This window comes from Leucoraja erinacea, chromosome 1, assembly GCF_028641065.1.
Source record: "Leucoraja erinacea ecotype New England chromosome 1, Leri_hhj_1, whole genome shotgun sequence".
In the NCBI taxonomy this organism is placed as follows: Eukaryota; Metazoa; Chordata; class Chondrichthyes; order Rajiformes; family Rajidae; genus Leucoraja; species Leucoraja erinaceus.
This window is the reverse complement of record NC_073377.1, coordinates 97167564-97193223: the sequence shown is the minus strand read 5'-3', so window position 1 is coordinate 97193223 and position 25660 is coordinate 97167564. Positions and strand designations below refer to the sequence as shown.

At 42.6% G+C, this 25660-nt stretch overlaps 1 protein-coding gene across 3 annotated transcripts in view; it reads left to right on the top strand.

Moving 5' to 3' along the window:
- ptpn13 (protein tyrosine phosphatase non-receptor type 13) overlaps positions 1-25660 on the top strand; it is a 236941-nt gene that overhangs the window by 189922 nt on the left and 21359 nt on the right. For all 3 annotated transcript variants that reach the window (XM_055640029.1, XM_055640022.1, XM_055640017.1), the window contains 7 exons: positions 5379-5589; positions 7479-7570; positions 10530-10591; positions 15800-15952; positions 19664-19838; positions 20911-21027; positions 22664-22785. In XM_055640029.1, coding sequence (XP_055496004.1) covers positions 5379-5589; positions 7479-7570; positions 10530-10591; positions 15800-15952; positions 19664-19838; positions 20911-21027; positions 22664-22785 — 932 coding nt within the window. The remainder of the gene's footprint in view (positions 1-5378; positions 5590-7478; positions 7571-10529; positions 10592-15799; positions 15953-19663; positions 19839-20910; positions 21028-22663; positions 22786-25660) is intronic.

Here is a 25660-nt window from a genome sequence, read left to right as displayed (position 1 = left end):
TCTTTACGATCAAGTCAAGTCAAGAGAATTTATTGTCATATGATGCAGAAGGAAGTAATTCATCTTATCAAGTCTGTACAGATTCACAGAGCAATCCTGTTCGCCGATAATTTCCTTGTCATTTATTCTCCACATAATCCTATGATTTCTCCCGCCCACCCACGAAAGGGGAATTTACGGTAACAGTGGCCAATTTGTTAATGGGGATCAGGGAAACTCCTGTGGTCACTGGGGAGCTTGAAAACTCTGCGCAGGCAGCATCAGATTTCAGAATTGTACCCAGAGTATTAAGTGTTATGGTTTCATCTGCTAAATATCTGTTTCATCTGCTGCAGTCACAGTTCGAGCATTGTACAAGGACTGACTGGTACTGCCTGTGACTCTCAAACTCACTAAACCCCTTGAACTTCTGTGACATTGGCTTTTCCAGCATGTGATTTCAACAACATCTCACAAGAGGCTTTGCTCCATCACAAAGGACAATCACCTGGACAGGCTAATGTGAAACAGGCACAGAAAGGAAACATATTCCAGGCAGGATCAACCACCAGCTGTGGACAAGGGACTTATCAAAGAGCCCCTTGCCCTTTGATTCCCAGTATGCTACTGATCTTATTCAACATTTCCCTAGCTGTTGTTATCTGATTGTCCTTGGCCTGCTTCACTCCAAGTATCGATTCAAGAGTCAAGTGTGTTCATTTGCGACATGCACCAGGAATAGAACTATGCAATTATTACATGCAGCAGCTTTAAAAACACATTAACGCAACAACAGCAAATAATACACAATAATACAATAAATTATCAGTAATACTTGGTAACAAGAACATAATAGTACAGATTCAGATTCAGATTCAATTTTAATTGTCATTGTCAGTGTACAGTACAGAGACAACGAAATGCATTTAGCATCTCCCTTGAAGAGCGACATAGCAAACGATTTGAATAAAAAATAATAAGTGTCCGGGTGAGGAGGGGGGGGGGGGGGGGGTGGTGATTGGCAGTCACCGAGGTACGTTGTTGAGTAGAGTGACAGCCGCCGGAAAGAAGCTGTTCCTCGACCTGCTGGTTCGGCAACGGAGAGACCTGTACGCCTCCCGGATGGTAGGAGGGTAAACAGTCCATGGTTGGGGTGAGAGCAGTCCATGGCGATGCTGATGCTAGTACAAACTGAAGTACAAATTTGACTCTTGAATCGATACTTGGAGTGAAGTAGGCCAAGGGCAATCAGATAACAACAGCTAGGGAAATACTGAATAAAATCAGTAGCATACTGGGAATCAAAGGGCAAGGGGCTCTTTGATAAACTGAAGTACATAGTGTACTTAGTGTAACCTAAACAAAGTCCATAGTAGATTGGTGCTGAAGTATAGATGTGATTAGGTTTGTACTTTGTAGTTCAGGTGGGAAGAAGCAGTTCCTGTATGTTGAGGTCATGATTCTCTGACTCCTGTACCTTCTTCCCAATGGTAGCAGTGAGTTGCGAGAATGGCCAGGATAATGTGGGTCTTTGAGACAGCACTTCCTGTAGATCCCTTAAATGATGGGGAGGTCAATATCTGTGATGGACTGGGCAATATTCACCACTTTCTGCAACCTTCTTTGAGTTTGTTCGGGTTAATGAACCAGGCTGTGATGCAACCTGTCAGGATGCTCTCCACTGTACACTGTTATAAGTCCGCTAGAGTACCTGGAGACATCTCCTCAAACTTTTGAGGAGATAGAGGCATTGCTGAGCTTTCATTGTGATTGCATTAATGTGCTGGGCCCAGATCTTCAGAATTATGCACACCATAGAACTTAACTCTCTCTCTCTACCGCAGTCCTGTTGATGAAGGATCTTTGGCTTCTCTCTTTAAAAGTCAACAATTAGCTCTTTGGTCTTGCAAAGGTTGAGAGCATAGTTATTGTTCTGGCACCATTCAATCAGATTTCCAATCTCCCTCCCTTCATCTGACTCACCATTCCCTTTCATCGTCAACAACAGTGCTATTGTTGGCAAATGTAAACAGCCGTGAGTATAGAGTGAGTGGTGCAGGGAACTGAACACGCAGCCATGATGTGCTCCTGTGCTGATGGTCGTCAAGGAGAAAGTGTTGCCAATTTGTACTGATTGAGATTGCATAGGGATGAGCAAAGACCCAATTCCTTGAGAATGCCAGTAGGTTTAGAGCTCGTCCAAGAGTCATGCATTACTGTCACTTGAACTACGTTGTTTCACCTTAATTGGAATTAGTGGTGTTCAAGCCCTGACACTGCTGCTGAACGTTTGTCTAATCTTCCGGTTTAGACCAAAAGTGTCTCTGCACTTTCCCGATGGTCTTCTCGAGATCGTAGTTGGACATCTTCCTTGGCCCTGTATCACCAAACATGAATGCCCGAGATCTGATCCTCAGTGGATTGCAGACCTTCTGGTTCGTCAGAGGCTTCTGATTAGGGAACACCTGGATGGTTTTAGTGGGAATACACTTGTCCACACATTTCCTTATGAGGTTTGTAACAACCGCGGCATATTTGTTCACGTCCATTGCTGAGTTGTTGGGCATTGCCCAGGCTGCGAACCAAACAGTCGCAAAGTCAATAGACAATAGACAATAGGTGCAGGAGTAGGCCATTTGGCCCTTTGAGCCAGCACCGACCGCCATTCAATGTGATCATGGCTGATCATCCCCAATCAGTTCCTCGTTCCTGCCTTCTCCCCATATCCCCTGACTATTTTTAAGAGCCCTATCTAGCTCTCTCTTGAAAATCGATATTTGACCTCCACTGACCAGTTGTGTACAATCTTCACCACTGGAATTTATTGGAAATATTTGTATTTATAAACATCCAGAATTTAAAAAAAACGTAGATTAAATAATTGAAATATGTCTGTCTATCATTAAGCATCATTGTGTAAGCCAATGACCCTACCCATTCCTGAATTCACATGCCTTCATTGTCTCCATACCCACCATTGATTTTAACCATATTCTCTAACGCTCTTCTTTTAATCCTGCCACTCTGTTCCAACACTCCCCCCCCCCTGCTTCAGAAGCTACTGCTACTTCCTCCACCCCTGGAGCAGGTGGACAAAGAAGGGAACAATGGCTTCTGTATCTGAGTGCCTGTGTCCTTGAGTGCTTGTGTGACAATAAGCATATACCTGTACATTCAACCTATTTACGTGCATGTTGGTGTCTGTGCAGCAGAATGTGGTTTCCAGTCATCTATAATCCCCCACCACCCCTCATCCTCCCCTGGGCCAACACTTTGCTCTATAAAATCCATGTGGTAACTGGTGCGCTTAAAGGCAGTCTCATGCTGGCAAACTTCACTCAAACCGGAGGACCTGTTGGACATTCACAACAATGACTGATCTCAAAGTCCTTCCACTGTGTAGCAGAGTAACTTGGATGCTCGAACATTTCAAAGAAATAAGCAGTGGGTGTGCCTGGGAAACTAATCTGGAAGAGCTGCACCATTTTCATGGACTGGGTTTTGGGACCAAAAGTAAACAAGCCTTGTTATTCCAGTATGGGATAAGTGAATATCTTGTGATTTTACAACTCACACTTTATGGTATTTGGGGGATATATGTCACAAACCTGGGAGCCTCTAATGAGGCCAAGGACAAATTCAATTTCTAGCTCCATAAAACATTGGCCAGCATCCCAGAGATAGACAACCTAAATCTCCTGGGACATTTCCCTGAAGGAAGCAGTGGACCACTGAGCAGGACATTGTAACCTAGCTGTCATGGGTGAAGTGGTTATTATTGGAGCTAGCACTGTCATCCCCAAAAAGGACTGGAGGTATCTCTCTCGTTGACCCAAGGACTACATTAGGACTGTTCCTTAGCACTTCCTTGTTCTCATGCAAAGCTGGAGTGCAGACATAATGTTGACACTGCAGTCCCCATTGAGTGGCCATCAGAGCCAAGTTTATACCAAAATGAGTACAAATTAGTGTGCCAGGCAAAGCATTGACTCTGTTTGAAGCTGGATGCAACTGCATTCCCAGCTATTTTACGCTGACGCACATTTTTAGTTGAGCTGAAGAAGTCTGTTACCAATCCTCCATTCTACCTCACTGGCTTCACTCCTGCACATCTTTCTCAGAGGTTTGTCACAGGAAGACTATCCTTCCTGCTACATCTCTAGATTAAAAGAGGAACCAATCTTTCAGCTATTCCTTAAGAAGCTGAGATTGGACAACAGAATTTTCAAAAGTGTTGTTCCCTTTTCCCTCAGGCTTGACAGAGGTTTCCTTTTTCTTTCTTCTCTTGAGATAAAAGATTGTGGAGAGGTGACATGAGTAGGTGATGGGAGAAAGGGGTTATTTGAAAGGAGTGGTTTCTAATAGCATAAACCAGCCAGTTTTTTATGTAGCATATGTAAGTTGCAATAGCAAAGGGTCTAAGAGGAGGAAGTGATCTGGAGAAACCCTGCCAAGCAGGTCATCTTGTGTGATTTATCCCCCCCCCCAGTTTGATTCTGCCCTTTCCTGTGATGGACAGCATATTTTCTAAATGGTGGAAAGGAAACCCGGTGACAATATTGGCAGTACCCTTTCTGTATTTGTGGACAAGTTACTCCAGCAAGAAAAAAGTAATTGTTAAGTGTCAGATAATCAGTTATTTAGTTTTTGCAGTTGCCTACCACCAGAGTAACTATCTCTACTTAAAAGGTTTTACCAATTTTCAGCAGCATGGGCCACACCTAACTCCCAATCGCCTCATGCTAAAACTGTTGTGTAATAAAGGCGCAGGCTGCAGGCCTGTATCAATTTAAAGAGAGTCTAGCATTAATTTATCATGCTGTTAGAGCCAGGTCTTTCAATTTTTGACAAGGATTTATTAAGATGATGCACAAAAATAAGAAAGATTCTTGAGCGTGACTCGAGAGAAAAATAGAAGAATTATCGATGTAAAATGAAACCCATTGTGATCATTTTTAATTCAGTAGAAATGAATGTTAATGGTGTGTAAACTGGCTCAAAATTCAAAGTACTGGAGGAATTCATTAGGTCAGGCAGTACAGTATCTGTGGAGGGAAATGGACAGATGATGTTCCAAGTCAGAAGATGGATCCCGACCCAAAATGTTGTCTGTCCATTTCCCTGTGCATTTGCTGCATGGCCTGTAGAATTCCCCCAGCATCTTGTTTTTGATAAAGATTGCAGCATTTGTAGTCTCTTGAGTCTCCATGTAAAACAGGTTGTAGTTTCAATTACATCTTTTGTGTTGCACAATCAAAATTATCCACATTTATTTGCTCAATGTACTGAATAATGTATTTATTTATTTTTTAAATACAGCAGAGTGTAATTCCAAGTTGTTGCTTGGAAAAGGCTTAACAATTGATCCATTTCTGAATCTGAATAAATGTCTTGTGTAGGTCTTTCTCTGGCAGGAGGCAGTGATACACCATATCAGACAGTTTACATAAGTGGCATTGCACCAGGTTCAGCAGCTGATACAGAAGGAAGTCTGCAACCATTGGATCTTATCCATCATATTAATGGGGTTAGCACATATGGAATGACAGCTATTGAGGCAAGCAGAACTCTTCAAAATGCAAGTCCTGCCATCATCTTAAAAGCCACCAGGTACCTTGGAATTTAGTTACATCATAATGTTGCACCATGCAGCTTTACACAGTGTACTGTAACAATTTTATTGTTTATTTTTCTACAATAATTTATATTTCATCTTCAGCTTTTTTAATCTTTTGGAATAATTTAAGTCTTATGTATGTGTAATTTTGTGTCCAGTAATAGTACCCAAAGCATTTACCAATTGATTTATTTTCTCTAATAATTGTCACGGATTAATCTTAAATCTATTCTCTTATCTCTGATTGAGGCACTCGCAGGTTGATTGACAGCATCGATCAACCTTCTCAGATTTAATTTTTAGTTTTAGAGATACAGTGTGGAAAATGGTCCCTTGGCCCACCAAGTCCAAACCGACCAACAATTGCTCCTACATGAGTACTATCCTACACATTAGGGAAAATTTACAGAAGACATTTAACCTACAAACTGGAGCACCCGGACAAAACGCATGCGATCACAGAGAGAACATACAAACTCTTTGAGGTAGTACATTCCAAATTCTACACCAGGATAAAGAAATTCCTTCTAATTTCCTTCCAAATGGTCATCTTATTTAGAGGCTCTAACTCTCTGGTTCAAGGGAAAGGTCAATTCTGCATCTCTTCTATCAAGACCATTATGAATGTTGTACTCTTTATCTCTTTTGAAGCAACCTGTAGAACATAGCGGTTTTTAGAATAGAAGCCAGCCATTCCCATGGTGTCTGAAGAAGCGTCTCGACCCGAAACGTCGCCCATTCCTTCTCTCCAGAGATGCTGCCTATCCCACTGAGTTGCTCCAGCACTCCAGCATTTTGTGTCTACATTCGGCTTATAATCTCTATCACTCGGGTAACTTCAGTAAAATATATTACTTTATAATCCTCAGCTGTATTGTAAATTGCACTGCTTTTCCCAGCCTGCATTTCAGTCAGACATTTCAATAAGCTCTTCTGCTGTTGTCTTGAACATCTGTATGAATTTCCAGCATGAATTAGACTGACCACCCAGGTCTTCACCCTTGTCCCACTCTGCCACAATCCAACAAACACATCCATCCCCTCGGCAAAATGTTGCTGGTTTCCTTCCCCCACCTCTGTCAACATCAGTTCACTATCCCCCATATATACAGACAGTTCACCACTACCCAATTGCTCCTCGATGTTATCTGATCACTAGTCTCGGATTGTGTGCAGAGCCTCGGAGATGAATGAGCGAGGAATTGAGTGATGCTGCGTATTTGGTGTTTTAACATAAATTTCACACATTTCATATAATTGAAACATGTCTGTCAGCTGTAACTCCTAAATGTGGGCATTTTACTATCATTATTTATACTTCAAAATATTCCAGAGGCATCAGTCTCTTGAGAGGAAAATGTGTTGTGGAAAAGCACATTATCAGTGAGAGTTGTGTTGTAAGTGCCATATATATACAATATTCAGCTCCCATAAAAGGTGAATTGATTGTCGTATTTTCAAGTTAAGGTAACATACAAAGTATTTAAGAAGGATCTGCAGATGCTGGAAAATCGAAGGTGCACAAAAATGTTGGAGAAACTCAGGGAAGGCAGGACCATCTACGGAGCGAAGGAAATAGGTAATGTTTTGGGCCGAAACCCTTCTTCAGACTTCTGAAGGGTTTCGGCCCGAAACGTTACCTATTTCCTTCACTCCATAGATGCTGCTGCTGCACCCGCTGAGTTTCTCTAGCATTTTTGAGAACATGCAAAGTATCATTGAAATGTAGAATCAAAGAACCACAGTTGCTGGTTAACAAAAGGACACAAAATGCAGGAGCAACTCAGCACATTGTGTCATTTTAAGTATAATTGAAAGTTTTGTTTCTGAATAATATTCTTCATTCTTTACATATTTTAAGCATCTTTTTTTTATTTTGCAGAGATGGAGAGCCTGTATTTGCAAAAACTGCAATGTCTTCCTTTAAACATTGTGCCAAAAATGCAAAACGTAATGAATCTGTTAAATTTAATGGTGAGTTTAAAACATTTTAACCATAAAATATATTGGCAATTTTTTTAATTAAAGTCAATTTTTTAAATTAAAGTACATAAATTGTAATTGATTCCGATTAACGCTTAACAAAATTAGGGTATAGAGGGCTGTGTTCCAAACCATAATCTCATTTAGAGATTAGAACAGGAAGGCTGGAAAGATTTGGCAGGCAGGCAGCTTCTTTGGTGAGAGCTAATGTTTCAGATCAGAATGAGGTAAGTAACCAGGCATGGCAGAGAACATTGGTGGCACAGTGGTGCAGCGGAAGAGTTGCTGCCTTACAGCACTTTGCAGCGCCCGGAACCCAGGTTCCATCCTGACTACGGGCAGTGCCGGATTTAGATGAAGAGAGGCCCTAAGCTGTTTCACTTGTGAGGCCCCCAACGACCGGACAGCCATGGCGGCCAAATCTCCCATAATTCAAAGCGAGGGAGAAAGTGCCCAGCGCTGACCAGTTGCCGTTGCAGTGCGCATGCGCAGGGCGGCCGATGATGTGCTGGCCGTGGTTGTGCGCATGTGCAAGGCGGACTGCTGTGTCGGCGGATGAGGAGCGAGCGGAGCCCGGCGGCCCGGACACGGATAGCGGGGGGAGATGGAGAGAGAGAGATAGAGAGGGGGGCCGCCCAGAGTTGAACGGTAGGTGTTCTGCCTTGGCCGGGGGCCCCCCTAGAACTCGAGGCCCATCAATTTTTTCGGGGGGCCCCCTAGAAAGTGGGGGCCCTAAGCTATAGCTTGTTTAGCTTATACGTAAATCCAGCACTGACTACGGATGCTGTCTGTATGGTGTATGTATTTTCACCCCGTGACCGTGTGGGTTTTCTTCGAGATCTTCGGTTTCCTCTCACACTCCAAAGACGTATAGCTATGTAGGTTAATTGGCTTGGTGTATGTGTAAAATTGTCCCTAGTGTGTGCGGGGTGGTGCTCGTGTGGGGATCGCTGGTCGGTGCGAACTCGGTGGTCCGATAGGCCCGTTTCCGTGCTGTATCTCTAAACTAAACTAAAAAAAATCTAAAAGAAGGAGGGATGGAAAGAACACTGGGTATGCGTGTGACTGGGTGGAGACAGAGACTCGGTGACACAAGTAATAATGATGCCCACTGGGAGACTAGTGAAGGCTTGTTAAATGCAGCTCCACCTCAGCTCCTAGTTCTCTGCTTCACCTATGTGATTGGCTTGTAGACTAAACAAAACCACATAAGATGTGTCATATCATGCAATTTGAGTAATTGCTGACAATGTATGTTTCATGTCCTTTAATTTTACCTTATAAAATATGCATGTTGGACATCTGGAACACAAAGCAGAAGAGCACACTTGTGCATCTTTGAATTGAAACCTATGTTTGCTGAAACATTTCAAACAACCTCACTGAATGTTATTAATCCCAAAAGAGCATGTCTTTCTTTGACTTTTCCTGTATGCAGAATGGTACATATTCCACAGAAATCCCTATAACCAGCTGAAATAGACTGGCTTATTTTGGCCCTTTAGTATGAATTATATTTTTATAGATGCAGCTTAAAATCACTCATTGGTCAATTCTCATTTCAAACCTGTACATAATGTATTGTCTGAATTTCATTGGCATTTTGCAGGGTTATTAAAATTATCATTAACATTTTCTGACTGATATTGGCCAAGCCTGGTGATACGTGAGAGCTTGGTTCTTCGTTGAACGGTGTGAGTTTCTTTCAGGCATTTTTACCCCAGTGTTAGCAGTTTCACAGATGTTCATATGAAAGATGGACGCTATGTTGCCTGTTCATTATTTTCTTCATATTTAAAATCGAAAAACAGTTTCCTGAAAGATGAACTGAGCAAACACAAGTTTCAAAGATTTTTTGAAGACACCAAATCACATCGTGGGCACAAAATGGGATCTCACAGTGTAAATTGTTTCTTCTCTACCATCTATTCAACCTCATGCTGAAGCATAATTTCTTGACATTTCAAAATGACATTAAAAATCTATAATTTTTTTGCAACAAATAATTTTGTTAAGTTTAGAGATACAGCATGGAAATAGGCCCTTTGGCCCGCCGAGTCCATGCACCCATTGATCACCCATTCATAGTAGTTCTATGTTATACTACTTTCTCATCCACTACCTACACACGAGGTGCAATTTACGGAGACCAATTAACATACAAACCCGCACGTCTTTGAGATGTGGGAGAAAACTGGTGCACCCAGAGGAAACACACACAATCACAGGCAAACTCCATACAGACAGCACCCATGGTCAGGATCGTAAGTGGGTCTTTGGCATTGTGAGGCAGCAGCTCTACCAGACGTGCCACACTGTCACCCTTATGAATCACTGAGTAATACATCTGAAGCCGTTACCTTTGAAATTTGGATACCATGCTGCTCTTCAGAGTCTTTGTAAATTAAATTTCAGACATGATCTTAAATGTTTTTATTAGCGCATACTTGCAACAACCAGTTAAACAGTGTTATGAATTCAAGATCAAGCCATACTTATTTTCGTTGGCATTCTTGAATCTAATGTTAAACAGCATGCAGGCACAAGCTTTGATGTCAGACTTGCGCACTGATGCTCATAGAATCAGGCTATATTGTTGATGAATAGTTTTGGTTAAAAATAAGGTAAGAATGAAAAGACAGAATGAACAGAAGGTTGGAAATTTAGAATGAGGCACAACTTTGAAGAAATTTGTGCACAATGACCAGATTTCAAATTCCCCCAGAAAGATGAAAATTACACAGCATGATGCTAATTGTGTTGTTTCTGATGCATTGTATCTGAGGAGATTGGGAAATGTAAGGAATGTTTTCACTTGTTACGTTGGCTAGTGATTCAACGCTTTCAAGTGCATAGCTCAGGTTTGTTCAGAAACAAAACATGGTTGGGATTTAAAAAAAATTATTAGCCACATTTGAGTTTAATATCTATGTGTCTCTTCTGCCCACAGGACAGATTTGTGGAAACAGGAAGATTGAATGTGATGCATTGTCTAACACAAATATATCAGAGGTAGGAGCATTTAATCACAATATTCATCAATGGAATATAGCATTTTGTTGATGATTATGCTGCATGTAGTTCCCCAATTAAAAATAATTTCTGATGTTAATTTAAGCAGGATATATGATTTTACTTCGGAGTCACGTGAGTGACTACGTGAAGAACCCACCCAGCGCGCAGGCGCGGCATTACGTCAGCAGTGCAACAGCGGCAGCAGCTGGAGCCAGGCTCTCCAGCTGCAGCATAAAGACGAGACCTCAGGTAAGTGCCTTTTTTGTTACAGAGTCGCGCTAGAGAGAATAATGGCCTCTCGCAAGCGACCAGCCAGGAGGACTGCCTGCCCTACTCCACCCGAGGACGGGTCCATAGCGGGACGGCAGCCTCTCGCAGCGGAGGAGCTTTTTCAACGCTCCCGCTCACCCGACACCGAGCCGCCCCCAGTGCTGCAGATCTCAACGCCCCGCACAGGGAGGAAGGCGACACAGAAAACCGACCGGCCGGTGTCCTCCGATGATTCGGAGGAACGGGAACACTCTCCCCCACCGAAAAGGGGAGACGCTCGGATAAGCTGCATGAGGCAGCTCCTCGAGCGTATGATTAATGAGGAGATGCGGCATCTCCCAGGAGGACGGGCTTTGGCCTCCTCCTCTCCACACCCTTCTGTACCCTCTATATTCGAGGGCAGTAAGGGAGGCCAGGACTGGGCTGGCCTATCCCAAGGGCAGGCGGAGGATATCGTCAGCATGCCGGGCGTGCCGGAAGAAGAGCTACTGGGTGTAGTGGGCCGATATGCGGCACCACCAACAACTGGGATGGTGTTGCCACCCAGAATGGCGGCAACTATAAACAGGCTGTCCAACAACCCGCTGCAGGACAAGGCTGTCCAGCAGGCCCTTGACAACTACATCGCGCCCGAAAATTGCGAGGCGCTGAGGGTCAAGACGGTAAATGGGCAGATCTGGAACCAGCTGGGGCAGCACATAAGGGCTCAGGAGGTCAAAATGCAGCGAGTCCTGAAGCTCCACTCAGCAGCCGTCACCGCCTTTGCTCGGTCCGTTGGGGATGAAGACTTGACCATACCCCAGCAGGATGCCCTCGCACTGATGTGCAGCACCACGTATGAGCTAAACAACCTACGGCGGGACAACATCAGGCCTGCCCTCAACCCAACATATGCCGGCCTCTGTAAAGCTCCAGCGCCCGAACGACAGGCGCTGCTATTTGGTGCGGATCTGGCCAAAAGGCTCAAGGAGTTGGAAGAGGCGGCAAAACCAGTAGGCCTCATGAGGGCAGGGCCAGGACCGAGCAGGGCGAAGACACCCAGTTGGCCGCACGCCTCGGCAGCCACCAGCAGATACCGAGCTGGTGAAAGCCTGGTGACCGCCTCCCACTACCCCCAGTGCTCTTTTTTAGAGCGGGGCCCAGGGCGGAGCCGTGGGAAGATGCGCCGCCCCACCGCAGCACCAACACGGACAACCTTGGGCCAGACCCACCGGAAACGACCCCACAAGTGAACATGGAGGTAGGTGGGTCTGGTTCCTGTCAACATACACAGACAAAGGGTGTAGTATTAACAGGGGGACGTTTGAGATTCTTCAAGCATGTTTGGTGCTCCCTTACTAACAATCAGTTTATACTCAACAGTATTAGTGGATACAAGATTGAATTCAAACCAGGCGTAGAACCGCCAGTTCAGCACATGCCCCAAAGGGTGTTCCTTCCCTCGGCAGTTGAGAAGGTAGAAGGACAAGCTGAACTTGATCGGCTCGTGGCTAAAGGCATCATAGAAATGACCACACACGAGCCGCAAGAATTTGTATCAAATATTTTTCTCAAAACCAAAAAAGATGGTGGATGTCGCATTATTATTGATCTGACATCACTCAATCAGTCTGTTGAGTATCAACATTTCAAAATGGAGACATTTGTCACTGCCAGACAAACTGATCTCCAAGGGATACTACATGGCAAGCATAGATATCAAAGATGCTTACTATTTGGTACCCATTCATAAAGATTACTTTAAATATCTGAAATTTATCTGGAGGGGCCAGCTATGGCAGTACCGAGCTTTGCCCAATGGTTTAACGACAGCTCCCAGACTATTTACGAAAATTCTTAAAGTGGCCATGAAGAAATTGAGAGAACTAAAACATTTAGTAGTGGCCTATCTGGACGATGTTCTCATATTAGGAAGAACACGGGAACAAGCTGTCGCAGGAGTGTTAGCCACTAAACAACTCCTTGAAACTTTGGGTTTTATCCTCCACCCAGATAAATCAATATATGGGAGCCTACTACTAACATGGATTACTTAGGCTTCACTATTGACACGATTCACATGACTGTCACTCTGCCCAGAAACAAAACAGTTTCACTCATTGAAGCTTGTAGCCATTTAATTGCCACACCGCAACCTAGAATACGGCATGTAGCCAGAGTTATTGGCTCTATAGTAGCAGCATTTCCGGCTGCCCAACATGGGCCCTTGCATTATCAAAATTTACAAAGAGCAAGGACTCATGCATTACGCCTTCATAGGGGGCATTATGATCGCAAAATGGATTTACCCGCTGAAGCCAAATCAGAACTTCAGTGGTGGGTTGACAATATTTGGCACAGTCACAGTCCTATCACCGTAACCAATCCTAACATAACCATTGCAACGGATGCCAGTGCTTTAGGCTGGGGAGCTACTAACTCCAAAGACAGCACAGGTGGCAGATGGACTAACTCAGAGGCATCGCTACTACAATCACTGGGCATTAACTTTTTGGAAATGCTCGCCGCCTTTTATGGGCTAAAAGCATATGCATCTGGTATGCGACACGTGCATGTTAGAATTATGATCGACAACACTACGGCAGTATCTTATATCCAGCACATGGGTGGCATTAAATCAGTATCATGCGACAAATTAACTGCTATAATCTGGCAATGGTGTGTCGAGAGACATATTTGGCTATCAGCTGCCTATTTACCAGGCAAACTAAATTTAGTGGCGGACACCAGGTCACAAAAATTCAACGACAACATCGAATGGATGTTGGACCCAAAATTATTTGCTAAAATTATCAAGCAATATGGTACGCCAGATATAGATTTGTTTGCGTCTAGGTTAAATCACCAACTACCCATGTATGTGGCTTGGGAACCAGACCCAGAGGCAGCAGCGGTAGATGCCTTCACGCTGGATTGGGGAAATTTCTTTTTCTATGCTTTCCCTCCCTTCTGCCTCATCAGTCGGGTACTCCAGAAAATTCAGGCAGACTCAGCCTCTGGCATTCTGGTCGTGCCCGACTGGCCTACCCAACCATGGTTCCCAATGTTCCACGACATGGTGGTAGAGACACCAATGGTCCTTCAACACCACCCCCAATTATTGACTCACCCGGTAACTGGCATTAGCCATCCATGCCACCAAAAATTGAAACTCCTGGTTTCCAGATTTTGAACAGGCCTTACCGGGGATTGGGGTTATCAGACAGAACAATCACCACCATGTCGGCATCCCTGCGAGTTTCCACCAAGAAACAGTACCTGACCTTCATCAGGAAATGGGAACAGTACTGTCTGGACGCAGGGACATCCTACACGACGACTTCGATCTCGGATGTGCTGGAGTTCCTGGCCCACCTGCACCATGATCTCAAGATGAGCTACAGTGCCATCAATACGGCTCGGAGCGCACTGTCCGCATACCTCATGCCGATAGAACAGCATAGTGTGGGATCCCACCCTCTAGTCATCAGACTCCTTAAGGGGATCTTTAATACCAAACCCCCTACACCTAGATACACTCACATGTGGGATGTGAGTGTAGTTCTCACACACCTTCGAGGTTGGCCTCCGGTGGGATCCCTGAGCCTGGAACAGGCCACTTACAAAACCCTCATGCTCATGGCGCTTGTCTCAGCTCAAAGGGTTCAGTCGCTCCATCAGCTTAATCTGAACTACATGGTGACCACCCCAGATACCATTACTTTCACCATGCCGGGGTTGGTACAACAAAGTAGACGAGGTACATCAAACTCCCCGTTGCTCTTCCGGGCTTACCCTCCCGCACCTAGGCTGTGTGTGGTGACCCACCTTAATCATTATCTAGACACACCCCAACCGTTTAGAGGGAGAGAGAAAGCCTTCTGGGTTAGCCACAGAAAGCCTTTTGGACGGGTAACCAGCCAAACATTATCCAGATGGTTGAAAACAGGTCCTCAGCATGGCAGGGATTAACACAAATGTTTTTAAATCCCATTCAACCAGGGCAGCGTCCACCTCAGCGGCGGATAGGATGCAGGTTCCCCTCGACCACATCCTCAGAGCAGCGGGATGGTCAAGGGAATCGACATTCCAACGATTTTACAACAAACCGCTGATGGAACAGGACGTCTTTGCGGATACCGTTTTAAAAACCGCAAAGTTATGATTTAAAGCCCATGGGAGCTATTTTGTTTTTTGTTATAGTTAATAAATATTTCTTTTATAAACTAAACAAACTTGTTGGTCTCTAGCTACCACTTCCTCCCTCGATGATCTTTCGGCAGTGAGTGATATAACTGTTACACGGTTTGAAATCACAGACCTTTGAAGTCTTCACGTAGTCACTCACGTGACTCCGAAGTAAAATAGTAAGATTAAACGAGTACTTACCAGTACGAAGTTTGATCTGTATTTTATGAGGAGTTACGATGAGGGATTACGTGCCCTCCGCTCCCACCCTCATTATATAGATCAAATTCGGACTAATGTCTCGTTGGTCTTCACTATCTTTACTTCAACTAGTGTCTATCTGTGATTCCACACCGCTGCTTGGAAGTATGCCGCGCCTGCGCGCTGGGTGGGTTCTTCACGTAATCCCTCATCGTAACTCCTCATAAAATACAGATCAAACTTCGTACTGGTAAGTACTCGTTTAATCTTACTATTTCATTGCAAAACATTTAGCTTCTTTATTATTACCATACAAGTTAAAAATGTTAACTTCCGATGAGATGTCTTTTCACAATTTTGTTAAAGGGCAAATGATAAGCTTCTTGCAAATTCTGATCTCATAGTTTGCACTGCAGGTGTCAGGTGGACATCAGGATTCAGCAAATGGAAAGAAAACAGTTGTAGTATTATTGATCAAAAATATTCTGAAGTGTTTTATATGCTGAGATTTAAAGCCTAGCCATAGATCCATAATGATATTCAGTGCTTTGATTTTTCTCTCTATAGAATGAAGTGCTGCAATTAAAGCTTGAAAAGCTTCCCTCAGGATTGGGCTTCTCATTAGTGGGTGGTGAGACTGGTATTTTTGTAAAGAGTATTCATCATGGTGGGGCAGCTGCTGTAGACGGAAGGCTACAAGTTGGTGACCAATTACTTCAGGCAAGTCAATATTATGGAATCATAAAACATTGCAGCATCTTAAAATATAATTTACTTCCTAGTTTACTCTCTTGATCCCATACCGTGAAGGTAATCTCCCCCTCTCATTTCTTCCTGAGCTGTCTGCAGCCTTTGGCACAGACGATTATACTATTTTCAAACATTTTTTGTGGGATGGGACTGTACTCACTTGCCTCCGCTTAGATTCCATTTTGTCCGAGCCACAGACTATATTGTCATTTTTTCCCAAGTCACACTGTTAAATCTGTGCTCCTGTGATCAATCCGTGAGCTCCTCCTGTTTCTAATCAATATGTTGCTTTTGGTACTACCGTCTGCATACCTGTCAGTTTCCATGTGTATGTTGGTGACACAGAGGGAGATTGGGTGGGGAAAAGCCAAGCAAGTGATGGGGGGGGGAGACAGGTGAGGAGGGGTGTAATTGGCAGATGGTTGGAAATGGTGACAAAGGCTAGAGGTGAATAGGAGTCAAAAGGGTGTCAGATAAAGGAATGAAGATGAGGAATGAAATGTAAAGCTGGAGAGAAGAATAAGAGTGGAAGAAGATGGAGTGAGGAGAAACGGGGGGTTAAAAGATATCTGGAATTTGTGGATGAGAGATGTACATACCGGAGTGTAGGATAAATGGGTGCGCTGGGTAGGGGTGCTGGGGATAGAGATGGAGTAGGGGGTTATTGTTTGAAATTGGAGATTTCAATGTTCATACTGTTGGCTTGTTAGTTACCCAAGTGGAATCTGAGATGCTGTTCATCCAGTTTGCATGTGGCCTCACTCCAGCAATGAAGGAGGCCCAAGACAGTAAGATCAGTAGTGAATGAGAGTTAAAAATAGTTAGCAAATGGGAGTATCTGCAGGCCTTGGCATCAGAGCACATGTATTTGGTGAAAGATCATCAAAACTATGCTTGGTGGTTTCACAGCACAGTGCAGCAGCTGGTAGAGCTGCTGCCTCACAGCGCCAGAGACCCCCGTTCAATCCTAACCTCTGATGTCTGTGTGGTGTTTGCATGTTATCACTGTGACCACATAGGTTTCGTCCAGGTGTTCCAGTTTCTTCCCACATCCCAAAGACTTGCAGGTTTGTAGGTTAATTGGCCTCTGTGAATTACCCCTAATGTGACGGTAGTGGATGAGAAAAAGGGATAACATGGAACTAGTGTTAATGGGTGATTGATGGTCAGCTGTATTTCCAAATTAAACTAAACCAAACTGAACATCAGGAGTACAGAATGCAATAGATGAGTTTGGAGGATATAAGCCTCTGTCTAACCTGGAAGAGCTGCTGTAGTCCCTGGATGGAATTGAGAGAGGAGGCATAGGGACAGATGTTGCATCTCCTGTGATTGCAGGGGAAAGTACCTGAGATGAGGATGGGTTGGGTGGGAAGGGATGAGCAAACCAAAAAGTGGTCACTACAGAAAGCGGAAAGGGGTGAGGGGACTGGAAGATGTGACTGATGGTGGGATCACATTGAAGGTGATGGAAATGTCAGAGAATGATGTGCTAGATGCAAAGGTTCGTGAAAGTTGACAACCAGGAGAACTCTATCCTTCTTCCTTCTGGGGGTGGGAGGGAGAAGGGGAGCTGTATTGCAGGACACCGAGGACATACAGGTGAGGGCTTGTTGCACAACAGCCGAAGAAATATCTCTTTGTTTCCATGGTGATTGATCAACCATTGATTGTGAGGCTTTGACCCCTGATTCTAAGCTCTCCAGCCATGTGAAACATCCTCCCTGGATCTACCCGATAAAGCCATGAAAGAATCTTCTAGTTCAATGAGATCAACAGTGGAAGTAAACAATTTTTGACACTCAAGAACTGCCTAATAAAAATACAAATCTCAGCATGATACTCCAGCTGCGACACAGCAGAGATCTTTCAGAAGTCAACACCACCTCTTAGTTAGTTTAGTTTATTGTCACATGTACCGAGGTACAGGGAAACCTTTTGTTGTGTGCTATCCAGTCAGCAGAAAGACAATCGAGCCAATTACATGATATGGGAATAATCTTTAATACACGGTAAAGCCAGCAAAGTAGGTTTTGTCTTTCAGCTTCCAAAATGTAAAAGAAAATAGGCAAAGGAGATAAAAGCTAGAAGCTTATATTAAACACATGAAAACCATTGCATGTAAAATAATCGGTATAATTTTGCCCACTACTTTTCAAGATTATAGGAGGGATGGATTATAGGAGACTGTCTGCTCCAGTCTCAGACACAATATTTCTTGAGACAAAATGTGGGAAAATTTATATTCTGACACTTTTTTACTATTTCCATCTTTTAATTTCCATAAGGAATATGGAATCAACCATCAATCTTGCTGTTTACTCTTGTCTTAAATTTTAACATTTCATTAATGCCATTCATCAATCATCTAACACCCTTCACCCAGACTACTTTCATATTTCCATGTGTATAATCTCCAAGAAAATTAAAATAAAATGCATGGTATCCTCTGCCTTGTGTTCAGTTTCCATTGAAAGCATGTTTGCTACCATCCTCTTGAGTCACCCTGTCTCTTAAACAAACTGTTAATATTATTATGTTTATAGAAAGATTTATTATTGTACTTGTGGGCACACTGAGCTACAATCTCAGGATGTAGACTCACAGTGAAATGTGTGAGAGATTGCCAGTTTGTAGACACATGCAATGGATGCTGGTCGTTTTAAACGAAGAAGCAATAAATAGAATAATGGCACAGGAAGAGAAAGGGTGGTATTGTAAGTCAAATGTGACCACCTACTTTAGTTATCTGATTTGATTGGTTCCGAATAACCATGTGACTTTAGTAAAATGGTGAAAAATATCAACAACAACTTCTAATAACCCCAAAAGATTGAATGCCAAATAGATTTAACCTTTTCATGCAAATACAAAATGTACATTTCCTGTTTAATTTCCTTGAGGTATATGAATATTCCAAGATCAAGTCTAAGTATTTCACTATGTAGTTTAGAAATATATAATTGAAATGGGTCTCAATCATTTAATTGTACATAGTCAAATATTTAAGGTAATTGGTGGAAGGATCAGAGAGGAGTTGAGGAAAAATGTTTTTTCCCAGTGACCAGTGGGTGGCTGGACATTCACAGCTGGATTTTGTCAGTAGTTGGATGACACCTGAGGCAAGGTCTGGACCAAGAGCTGGGATGGAATCAAGAGTGGATTCAATGGGCTGAATAGCTATGCCTAAAATTTCTGTGAATAACTTTTGTTTATTCATGATTAATTCAATATCATAGAACATTGTTTTTGTCAGGTCAACAGTGTTGCATTGATCTTTGGAATAATTAGAAATGATTGAGATCAAGGTACAATAATTTATTTTTTGGAGGGGTGAATGGGTTAATATTTATATTTGGAATATTAGTATCATAGTTTATTGGAAGAGTTGTGAATTGTTGGACTAATTATTTTACCTCAATTATTTTTTAATAAATTGAATAGTCATTTGGTAGTTGCTAATGTAAAATTATAGTGGATGTAGACTGAACATGTTTTAAATTTAAACTGTTTAAACATTACATTACAATTACACCTCATGTATTACAATTCATAACATCTCACAGATTGTGAAGGAAGATTGACTGGGTGTGTCATATAATATAGTGTAAGTCTTGCAGGGAGGTGTCTTACAAAAATAAGTTGCACACACCTATTCTTGCTTTGATTCCTCAATCACAGGTTAATAGCGAGTCTGTGGTAGGATTCTCCCACAGTGAAGCAGTGGCAGCAGTGCGTAGAGCCACGGGGGTGGTGATTTTAGCTGTCTCAAGAGCTAAATCTGCCACCAAAAGGAGCAACACAAGCAAGGGTGCTGTCACGACTGTTTCTTCCCCTGAGGTGCAGAATGATGCAGGTAAACGTGAAACAGTTTTTAGTTTGACCTGGACAGCTCTGTAATCAACAATTTTCTAAGAATCCTGCTGTCAGTAACATTGAGAATTGACTATTAGCCAAACATTGAACTTACTGTAAAGCAATCAAAATATTCCACGTTAGAACTAATTTTATATTTTATGCATGCAATTAAAAAGGCGCAGTTGATTTTACCACCACCTACTATGTGTCTGGTGTAATTGTCGTCACATCACTGTGGACATTATAAATTTGGGGCAGAGGGTGCAGTGATATGGTGGGCAGCAGAAACAAGGATTCAGCTCGTTCAATGGATATCAGGACACAAGAGGAACAGTTCTGAAAGCCATCGGACTTCAAACCTGTAGATGATACTATCAGATTTACCCTAATATTCTTTAACAGTCCTGATCAATATTCTTTTTCACCTGCAAAGTTGTACATTTCACTCCCAATGAAGATAGACACAAAATGCTGTGGTAACTCAACGGGTCAGGCAGCAACTGTGGAGAAAAGCAATAGGTGACGTTTGGGGTCGAGACCCTCCTTCAGACTGAGAGTCCAACAATTTAGTTCCGATCTGATAATTCTGCTTAAGAACTTCTACCATTTGTTCCATTCTGCCATTGTGACATCCTCATCCCTTTCCAGTTGTTCACATCTTAAATATTCTGTTTCTGAAAGTATACATTCTGCCTTCATCAGAAAACATCCCCGAACCTTTCAACAGCTCACTGCTCTCCACTGAAGGCAGAACTACTTAGCTGCACAAAGTTAGAGTTCACAAAGTTAATAGAGCAGGTGTCAGGCAGCCAGAGTTAATGACCGATGGCAAGTTGGTGGCTAAACCTTTAAGGTGACATTACAGTTCCATTATAGGCGTCTTGTATGTATAATCTTTAGCTATTACAGGACAGTTATATACAGTATTCAATTGTAAATGTTATTGGAGCGATATAGATAAATGGCAGCAGGATTGGGAAATAGCCATCGCATGAAGACTCTGATATTCACTGCATTTTTCCACCCCTATCTCTGTTAAATCTTACTTCCTTCTCATGTTTAATGTACAGTAAATATCGCTCGCCAAAAAGCTGGGATGCTCGGGTGTCTGAGTCAAGTTGTTCAGCCAGAACCCAATAAGTGTTTTCCTTCGATTCCAATTACATCTACACCAAGAAATACTACAGGTAACATCATGTGGTTAAGATTCTTAACAATTTTGATTCTTCCCCCCAGCTCCCCCCATTTTAGTCTCTTTCCTTTAAACTAAAACAATCAGTACCTGAGACTTTAGAATGTAATACCAAATTAGGCTCTATGATTTTTTCTGAATTTAGCCAAGGGAATGTTGCAGAGTTTGTCAGTTACCAATATATTTGGTAGGCTGGTTGAGGATTTTCACCAAAAGTGGTTTCCCACTTTAAGTCAATTTAGTATTTCATTTTAATCAAAATTGCCCTTGATGCTTTGTGCTCCCTGTATTTTTACTGATCAATGGATGTGGTATTAGTTTTGTTTAGTTTTAGCCCACCAAATTCGCACCAACCAGTGATTCCCTTGCCATAGTACTATCCTACACACTGGGGACAAGTTACATTTTTTACCAAAGCCAATTTACCTACAAACCTGTACGTATTTGGAGTGTGGGAGGAAACCGGAGCACACACGGTCATGGGGAGAATGTACCAACTCCGTACAGACAGCACCAGCTGTCAGGATCGAACCCAGGTCTCTGGCGCTGTAAGACAGGAATTCTACCGCTGCGCCACCCATTATTCTCCACCTAATTAAGCATGATATTAGACTGCATTAATGTCCTTTTTTCGCATTATCTTTTCTTTTTCACAGTCTTGTATAATTATGTATAATCTATGCTTTTGTGCATTATCTGAGTTTGTGCCTGTGGTGTAATTTATAGATAATATAAAGGAAAAGGAAAGAGCTATATTTAATGGATGATAAGTTATTAAATTGGATTGGAAATATAAGGTAAAGCACCTCATATAAAAATATATTAGCTGCAGTGTATTTGGACAGAGAAGAAAAATATTTAAGGTGTTCTTAATGATCATTTCAATAATTGAGGCCTGTCAAAAAATTAATGGGATATTTCGTACTCCAAGAAATTACAAGATTACAAAGAATGTATTAGCCAAGTATGTAAGAACATACAGGAATTTGATTTGCCAAACAGTCGTACAAAAAGCAGCAAGACCCACAACTACATAAAAGTTAACATAAACATCCACCACAGTGGCACCCCCACATTCTTCACTGACGGAAGGCAATAGTCGTGTCTTCTTCCCTCTTTATTCTCCCGCAGTCGGGGCGATCGAAGCTCCCGCAGCCGGTGAAATATGGTATATTCATTTTGTTAAAGTAATGTAAAGTGCTATAGAACTGTTGCTAACAGATTGGCATCCCTTTCAGCTGTTCAGGGCCCTCCAGAGATGGAAAACTAGTTAGAAAGGCTGAAACCAGAGATGAGGAAAAACGTTTTCACCCTGAGAGTTGTAAATCTGTGGAATTATCTGCCACAGAAGGCAATGGAGGCCAATTCATTGGATGTTTTCAAGAGAGAGTTAGATTTAGCTCTTAGGGTTAAATGAATCAAGGGATATGGGGAAAAAGAAGGAATGGGGTACTGATTTTAGATGATCAGCCATGAACACGTTGAATGGTGGTGCTGGCTCGAGGGGCCAAATGGCCTACTCCTGCACCTATTTTCCAAGTTTATATGTTTAACCAGAGCTAAATCTCAATGATTACCAATGATTATGGTTTGAAAGGAATAGCTGCTAATTTGTTTTATTTCTTGAGCAGAGAATAGCTTGCGACCTACAGAGGAACCTAAATATTTACGTGAACTGATGGAAGACGAGAAATCAGCCAAATCTGAAGATACAGATTGTGAAGGTATTTCCCTGCCTGAAGACTCTCCTGAGGTACTTAATTTGTAGCCCTTTGGTGCAAATGAAACTGTTGATGCTAATAACATGAGGCACAAGAATCATGTAAAACATTTTACTAAAGCAAGAAATTTAATTTAACTCCAGAACTTGGCCATCGGTCTTGCCTCAATAGTATCCCTCAAATTATTACAGTACCATGTGGAGATGTTTCTCTCAAGTGATGCTGTGCTTCGAGTGAATTATTAAACCAATGTCCCTAACTTCTAATGGGATGTAATATTTCCCTAGGCACTTTCCAGAAAGGAACAGGGCATTTCTCCAAATGCACTTGACATGTTTTAATGTCAAATGGACGTAACCAAAATCAGATTATTGAATCATTTACCCTAATGCTACGGTAGAACATCTATGTGAAAATAGTGTACAACTTGTAAGGTCTCTTCCAGGGGTATTTATAAGCCAACCCAGCACAGACTGGATTAACTGATGTATTTGTAGATCTTCAAACACATTCCACCTGGATGATCCAATTTGGTCTGCAGCCAGGGTCCCCTCCACGACAAAAAACAGTCTTGGTGATTTGATTCAATTATAATGATATCAACATAACCACACCAGTTAAAGTAACGACTGCATGACCCAGGGTATTCTGCTGAATGGTTTCAGCTACAATTTTAATCAAGCTGTTCCCATTGAGTTTCTTCACTGTTATCTACTGAATAAAGTAAAACATTGGAGAAGCATTTTCTATTTGTGTAAATTGGGACACATCGAATCCAATCGATTGCTCCCCTGTCCATCTGCTCTAACCCATCAGCAAAGTAATCAATGGCATTAATGACAATGTCATCAAGCAGTCCTCACCAATAACTCCATCACTGGCACACGTTCACTTAGCGCCAGATTCACCACAGTCTTGGTCCAAGCATTGTTAAAAAGACTGAATTCTAGAGGGGAAAGGAGAAAGTCCTTCCTGGTGAGCTACCATTTGACTGAATACAGTGTCAAAGAGTCATCTTTAGTTGGAATCATAACCTCCAAATTGTAATTGTGATCTCACCACTACATCGTAGTTGAGGGAACTACTAACAAACCGTGCACCAGGCTGATCAACTGCCTCATCAGTAACCTACTGTCCATCCTAAGGAGCGAAGATGATCATTGATGATTGGTGGTATTAGAAACATAGAACATAGAAAAATAGGTGCAGGAGTAGGTCATTCGGCCCTTCGAGCCAGCACGGCCATGCAATATGATCATGACATATCATCTAAAATCAGTATCCCATTCCTGCTTTTTCCCCATATCCCTTGATTCCTTTAGCCCTAAGAGTTAAATCCCTCTTGAAAGCATCCAGTGCATTGGCCTACACTCCCTTTTGTGGCAGATAATTCCACAACTCTCTGGGTGAAAAAGTTTTTCCTTGTCTCAGTCCTAAATGGCCTATCCCTTATTCTTAAACTGTGACCCCTGGTTCTGGACTCCCCCAACATCAGGAAAGTTTTTCCTGCATCTATCTTGTCCAATCCTTTAAGAATTTTATATGTTTCTATCATCCTTCTAAATTCCAGTGAATGCAAGCCCTGTCAACCCATTTTTTCATCATTTGCCAGTCCCGCCACCCAGGAATGAACCTGGTGAACTTACCAATCAATAGCAATATTGAACACTCCCTAAATAGCAATAATGTCCTTCCTCAAATTAGGAGACCAAAATTGCACACAATACTCCAGGTGCGGTATCACCAGGGCCCTGTACAACTGCAATAGGACCTCCTTCCTCCTAAACTCAAATCCTCTCGCAATGAAGGCCAACATGCCATTAGCTTTCTTCACTGCCTGCTGTACCTGCACACTTATTTTCAGTGACTGATATACAAGCACACCCAGGTCTCGTTGCACATCCCCTTTTCCTAACCTGACACCATTCAGATAATAATCTGCCTTCCTGTTCTTGCCACCAAAGTGGATAACCTCACATTTATCCTCATTATACTGCATCTGCCCACTTACCCAAGTCATCCTGCAGCCTCATAACATCCTCCTCGCAGCTCATACTGCCACCCAGCTTTGTATCATCTGCAAACTTGTAGATGTCACATTTAATTCCCTCATCTAAATCGTTATTATATATTGCAAACAACTGGGGTCCCAGCACCGAGCCTTGCAGCACCCCACTCCTCACTGCTGAGAGGCATTTGCTGTTCAGAAGCCGATACAGCCCATCCTTGTTTGCAACAGGATCTGGGAAACAATCGGGGTTATGGTGACAAATGGCAAGGAACATTTATTCTTCACAATTGTCAGATAATCACCCTCAATAATTCATAAGTTCATAGGTTATAGAAGCAAAGTTAGGCCATTCAGCCCACCAAGTCTACTCCGCCATACAATCATGGCTGATCTACCTTTCCCTCTCAATCCCATTCTCCTGCCTTCTCCCCTTAACCCTTGACATCCATACTAATCAAGAGGAAGTGTATCCGCACCCCTTGACTTGTAATTGCATTACCATTGAATTGCTCATCAAAACTATTCTTAGAGGGGACGAGGTGTCGGTGATAAATGGTGTGTCATCGTTAACATAACTGGAACAGCCGTATAATCACTGCGGCTACAGGAAAAATCAGAAACTGTGTTTAGTTTAGTTTAGAGATACAGCATGGAAACAGGCCCTTCGACCCACCGAGTCCGCACCGACCAGCGATCCTCGCATATTAACACTATCCTACACACGCACTCGAGACAAATTACACAAATACCAAGCCAATTAATCTACATACTTGTACGTCTTTGGAGTTTGGGCAGAATCAGATTATCTCGGAGAAAACCCACGCAGTCATGGGAAGAACGTACAAACTCCGTACAGACAAAACCCATAATCGGGATCAAATCCGTGCTGCTGCGCC